The sequence below is a fragment of the Rutidosis leptorrhynchoides genome, chromosome 8 (genome assembly GCF_046630445.1).
Source record: "Rutidosis leptorrhynchoides isolate AG116_Rl617_1_P2 chromosome 8, CSIRO_AGI_Rlap_v1, whole genome shotgun sequence".
Taxonomy (NCBI): Eukaryota; Viridiplantae; Streptophyta; class Magnoliopsida; order Asterales; family Asteraceae; genus Rutidosis; species Rutidosis leptorrhynchoides.
In genome coordinates this window covers 9,606,536-9,612,500 of record NC_092340.1, presented here as the reverse complement: position 1 = coordinate 9,612,500, position 5,965 = coordinate 9,606,536, and the positions used below count along the sequence as shown (strand labels likewise).

The following is a 5,965-nucleotide window of genomic DNA, read 5'->3' as shown; positions in this document are numbered from 1 at the left end:
AATCCTAACCACATTAAATTTCAATTCTTCATCTATTGCGGTTATTTCAATCCAACAGTCTTTTTCACCATTATCTTTTGGAGCCCAATACGTCCATAAATGGTCTTTATCTAACACCATTTCCGGCCCAAATCCACTATCTTTGCCTCCCCTTGTACTACTTGCTTTTATAGAACATGACTCGGCTAAATTTTTGATAAAAATTTTGTCTATTGCAGATTTGAACTCTTTTAATCGTAGAATGTCGTTTGTTGAGATCAACCCGGTAGTGTTTGGTGGAACGTTTAATAGTAAGACGCAGTTACGTCCAACAGAATTGTAATATATGTTGAGTAACTCGCTTAATTTTTTAGGAGATTCTGATTTGTGCCAAAACCATCCCGGTCGGATTGAGACGTCACATTCGGCTGGTATCCAATCAGTCCCTTTCGGATCCCCGGTGCTTAGGTAGCTGTGTATCAACAATACTAATCATTACTCAGAAATTCATTCAAATCAACATTGTTTTGTTAATGCCATTATTGTCTAATGAACGTTGTAGCTTAATTAGATTTTGAGCCAAGCAAACAAAAAAGTACGGAGTAATTACAAAAAAGGGGATGAATATATAATAGTGTAATGGGCTTGGCCCGAAAATCTGACAAGTGAGGTCGAATAAAAAAAAAAAATGTGTATTAAACCCTTCAATTTTGATATTATCTCTTCGTTAAGCACCACTTTTTTTTATATCACTTTTAATTCTTAATTATATAAAAAGCAATTATTTTTTATTTATTAATGTAAAAAGATACTCCGTAATAGATAAATTTATATCTAAGAGTGTTCAGAATAATTATCACACATGTTATGGTTATTAAGAATCAAGTTCAAGCAGAACATTAAAAACATTTAGATTATAAAGCATTCAACGATTAATCATTATCATTATGTTTTATAAAACAAACAATAAGACGATAATCACGTAATAGTTGTCTTTCTTGCTTTTTGTTTGTCTTTTAAAATTAATTATTAGTATTAAATTATTAATTATTAATACTAAATGATTATTTATTACTTACTAATTAGAGATTAATAGTTAATAAGTATTAATTAATAATAATTATTATTATAATTCTTAAAACTTTATCATATATAATATTTGTACGACATGTCATGTTATTGCTTGTTACATTATCATACGTAGTATGATATGAACTTATGAATGAATTTGATTTAAGTACAATTTTGTAAGAAATAAAAATAGACTGTATATACTTACTCCACGATGCTACCATTACCGATTGATAGAGATGACCCATTGATGATGGACCAAGACGTAGTTCCCGCGAACCCATTTTCATTTCCGACCCACCGAACACCCGGACCCGCATCCGAAAATATATTGATAGTACTTTGTAATTCCTTGACCATTGCAAACCAATCATTAAAATGGTAACTCATGTTTGGCGCATTTGAACCTTTTGCCCCATCAAACCATATCTCTTTAACATTTCCGTAACTACACACCAAAAATGCCCCCACATTTTAATAATCACAATGACAAATCAAATCAAACCATACCCACTAATACAAATTAAATCACAATGATAAATTCAATCAATGATTGATCGATGAATTGTCATTTCTTCACATATTTAAATTAAGCTTGTTTGAAAGTTATGAATAACTAAATGATTAAAAAAAAAAAAATAGCAATAGATTTGGTAAAGAGTTTTATTAGTTATTTTAGCATAGCGAGATATAAGAAAATGGAAAGGTAAGCAATTAAAAAAGGATTAATGGAGTATACAATTAGAATAAATGACAACAATAATATTGAAAACTTACTTGTTGAGTAGTTCTTGTAACTGGCCCATGTAATATTCATTGTAAGCTATATTTTTGCCGTATCGATAATCATGCCTATCCCATGGAGACAAATACAATCCAACATCCACTCCTCGATTACTTGCCGATTTAGTAAATTCTTTTACTACATCCCCATGCCCGTTTTGCAACGGGCTCCCAATGACCGAATGGTCCGTGTATTTAGAAGGCCAAAGGCAGAACCCATCATGGTGTTTCGCTGTTAGGATAGAAAGCGAAACACCAGTTTGGACTGCCACATCAATCCATTGGGCCGTATTAAGGCCTTTTGGGTTAAATATTTTTTGATTTTCTTTTCCTGTGCCCCATTCGGAGTCAGTAAATGTATTGACACCAAAATGATGGAAAAAAATGATCTCTCTTTGTTGCCATTTTAGTTGCGAGTATGATGGGAGAGGTGACACGGGTAAAGGTGGTGTGGTTGCGAATTTGTGTTCTTGTGAAGGTGCGATATTTGATAGTATGATGATAAAATATATAACTATGAGTGGGTAACGATTGGCCATTTTGATGGTGGACTATGGTAGTGGATTGTGGTGGCTGTATATAAATAAAAGAAAGGGGGTAGAAAGTGGAATACATTGTGAATGGAATTTTGTTGTGTAAGGTGTTGAGAAGTTGTCGTTTACGTAAATTACGTTACTTTTTTAACATGCATTCACGGGGTGTCAATTTTAAATAGCATACAAAATATCATCTACATATATCTAAGTTTAGTTGTTTATATTTAATGAAGTACTTAAATGAAGATAAAAATTAATACCTATGACAATTTTTTTTTTTTTTTTTTTTTTTAAGTCAAGCGATACTTTTATTACTCAAATTGAGAACATACAAACGGAAAAGCTTACGACTAAGCTATAACCGATACAACGAAAGAAAACAAAGGAAAAAATACATGAGCGAGGAGAAAGCACCCAACACGAGCTAATTATACTAAGTACAAAGATGGGTTTGTAAGCCAATTATGCCAATCGATTGTCTTGTCTTTGATACGATTCGAAACCAACTCAAATGACTTCACTTGAATTTCGCTAATAGCGACCGGAGATATCCAACCTTTGTTTTGAAATACCACCGAATTACGATTCTTCCAAATGTAGTATGAACAAACCCACTCAACGGATTGCCAAATTTTTGACCCGATAGTAGACATGGAGCTTGGCGATTTTCCAAGACACAAATCCGAGAATGCAAGATTTTGAGATGGGTTGAAATTCCACCATTTGATAAATTCCACCTATGACAATAATAGGTGCTTTGATTAAAGTAAGTGATAAGGAGTATTAACTATCAATTAATTAAATGAAGTACTTAAATGTTTTTACTACATTCACCATTAATAATCCATTAACTACTTGTACGATACAAGTACTTAATGCATGATGAATGGTGGATGTAGTACAAACATGAGTGGATGTATCAATAACAATTAATTAAATGAGGGCGATAACTTGTTTACCATCAAAACTAGGAGGCAATGCCCATGCGTTGCATCACTTGTCTCAAATTTCACTATTTTTGAATTCGTTTTCCGAATGGTTAGTCATGGAGGTAGTTGGTTGAAAACATATTAACCTTGAAGTGAAAGTTGATGTTGGTCCATTATGCAAGTGGTAAAGTAGAATTTTGTGCATATCTTTTGTTTGTCACTATGAAAATCTGCACATTCGGGTCATATGTACTAACCATGAAACTATATATAAACAAAAGTTTACTAAAGGTGGTCAAATGAGTTAACAAATGATGTCAAAATACATTATAAGACTTAAATATTGTAGTACGATTCATAATATTAAAACATATATTACCTTTACAATTTACCATTAAAATTTTGAATGTCTCTCTTTAAGACTTCATTTGTGACAATAAGTAGATGCATAAACAAATGGACTACATAAAAAAAAACTTATAAATATAAACATGAACCGTTACGTATTACTACACCACACAATATAAAACTCGTGAATAGAATAAAATTAGATGTTCATAACATTGAATAACAACTGATATGAAACTAACAATTATTTATTAACTATTATAATAAAGATAAATATAACACCACAAAGAGTAGTAAATCTTATAAACTTTTCAATAACTGTTATCTTTTTATTTTTCTTAGTTTTAAGTTTAGTTATAAATATTCATTCATAATTTGTAAAATTTATGGGTCATAAATTATATGATTAGTTTCAATCTTTTCATTTTCTTTATCATAATTTTGTCATAAATTTAAAATTAAACTATGATATAAATAATAACAATAGTTTCACCTATAATATATATATATATATATATATATATATATATATATATATATATAATTATTAATATAATTTAATTAAATAAACATTATCTATATATTTACATATATAAAAAACGTTACACGTATAATAATCTTATAGTTATATGAATTATAACTAATATGTAATAATAATAAAAATAATAATCGTAATCATATTCATAATTCTACTTATGAAATTATAATCATAATAGTAATCATAATCTTAATTATTAATATACAATATTATAATCATAACATTAACATTAAAAAGAGATCTTCGGACGAATAAATCCAACATAGAGTCAACCACGTTTCTCCTTGCCTTGTACGCGGTTTACAATATTTTGAAATTGGTGTTTCTTCCATACCTACAAAGACAAACAAACATATATTATGTTTAATAATAATAATAATAATAATAATACATATATATATATATATATATATATATATATATACTATAATAATCTATATGTTATTTCTTCTTTTTCCATCTTAAAAAAATCGAGAATACAGCATTCGTAATATGGTATGCTCTTTTGTATGATTGATATGGAAAAATAGAATGAAGATGACATATTTATAGGTTAAAAAAATAACTTACGTTACTTAGAAGATGAAAGGCTTATATATTTATTAATTATTAATTACTTCAAATTTATTTATGACATTTTTATTTAATATGGTGTTTATTTTTCTATATATTTTTACCATAGTAACTTTTAACCCTTTTTGCTCGTCTATTAAATTATATGGGTAAATATTATTGAGTTAACCTTATTTAATACACCATACTTATGATTCTAGGACTCAATTACTATTTATATATATATATATATATATATATATATATATATATATATATATATATATATATATATATATATATATATATATATATATATAGAAGATTAGTGTGACGATCGCTCAAAATTCATATGGACGAACACGTCATTCATTGATTTCATTGCGAGGTATTTGATATCTATATGATACGTTTTGTAAATATTGCATTCTTTTGAAAAGGCACACCATAAATGAATATTTAAATCAAAGGTTTTCGACATCTGATGATTTCTACATATAGACAATCACCGTAATATAATAGTTTACATTAGTACTTCCGTTGACAATGCAGTCAAAATAAGATACATGGTGATGATTTGGTGAATGCAACGTTTCCTTGAAAAATATGCCATGTAACACTACATGCACATAACTTGTCTAACATATAAGCAAACACCGAAAGACTTCTAGGGAACCTGAGAATAAACATGCTAACAAGTGTCAACACAAAGGTTGGTGAGTTCATAGTATTAATGTTTTGCATAATCTGTACATAAAGGTGGATCACAAGATTTCAGTTGTTTCATCCAGAAACGTTTATCAAAATATTCTACGAAATTGAGCACCCTGGTAACTAAACTTAACGTATATATAATTTATACCCTTTGTATAATCATCTTAATAATACACGCAAACCAACGTGTACGCTTCTCAAATAGCATACGTCCGTTAAAAGGCTAGTGCTCTAACTCGGACGGGGATATCAAGCCCTATGGATCCATATACTACTACTCGCGCACAGTTCTTATAACTGGCAGTTACTAGTTACCAAAGCTAAGGGATTTTCGGTTCAAACTCAGTGTAAAATTTAGTATGTACTTGTATCCATTGCGTTTAAAATAAAGTGCATGTATTCTCAGCCCAAAAATATTTATTGCAAAAGCAATTAAAAAGGGAGCAAATGAAACTCACCTTAGCAGTACATAAAGTCGTTCACCGAAATGTGACCGAAACTTGGAATACCAAATA

At 29.4% G+C, this 5,965-nt stretch overlaps 1 protein-coding gene across 1 annotated transcript in view; it reads right to left on the bottom strand.

Moving 5' to 3' along the window:
* The window catches only part of LOC139863116 (alpha-L-fucosidase 1-like), a 2,633-nt gene extending 261 nt beyond the window's left edge, over nt 1-2,372 (bottom strand). The window contains exons 1-3 of the mRNA XM_071851763.1: nt 1,828-2,372; nt 1,259-1,498; nt 1-451 (exon numbers count right to left, since the gene is read on the bottom strand). The exon at nt 1-451 is cut by the window's left edge and continues 261 nt beyond it. Coding sequence (XP_071707864.1) covers nt 1-451; nt 1,259-1,498; nt 1,828-2,372 — 1,236 coding nt within the window. The remainder of the gene's footprint in view (nt 452-1,258; nt 1,499-1,827) is intronic.
* Nucleotides 2,373-5,965: the final 3,593 nt, after the last annotated feature.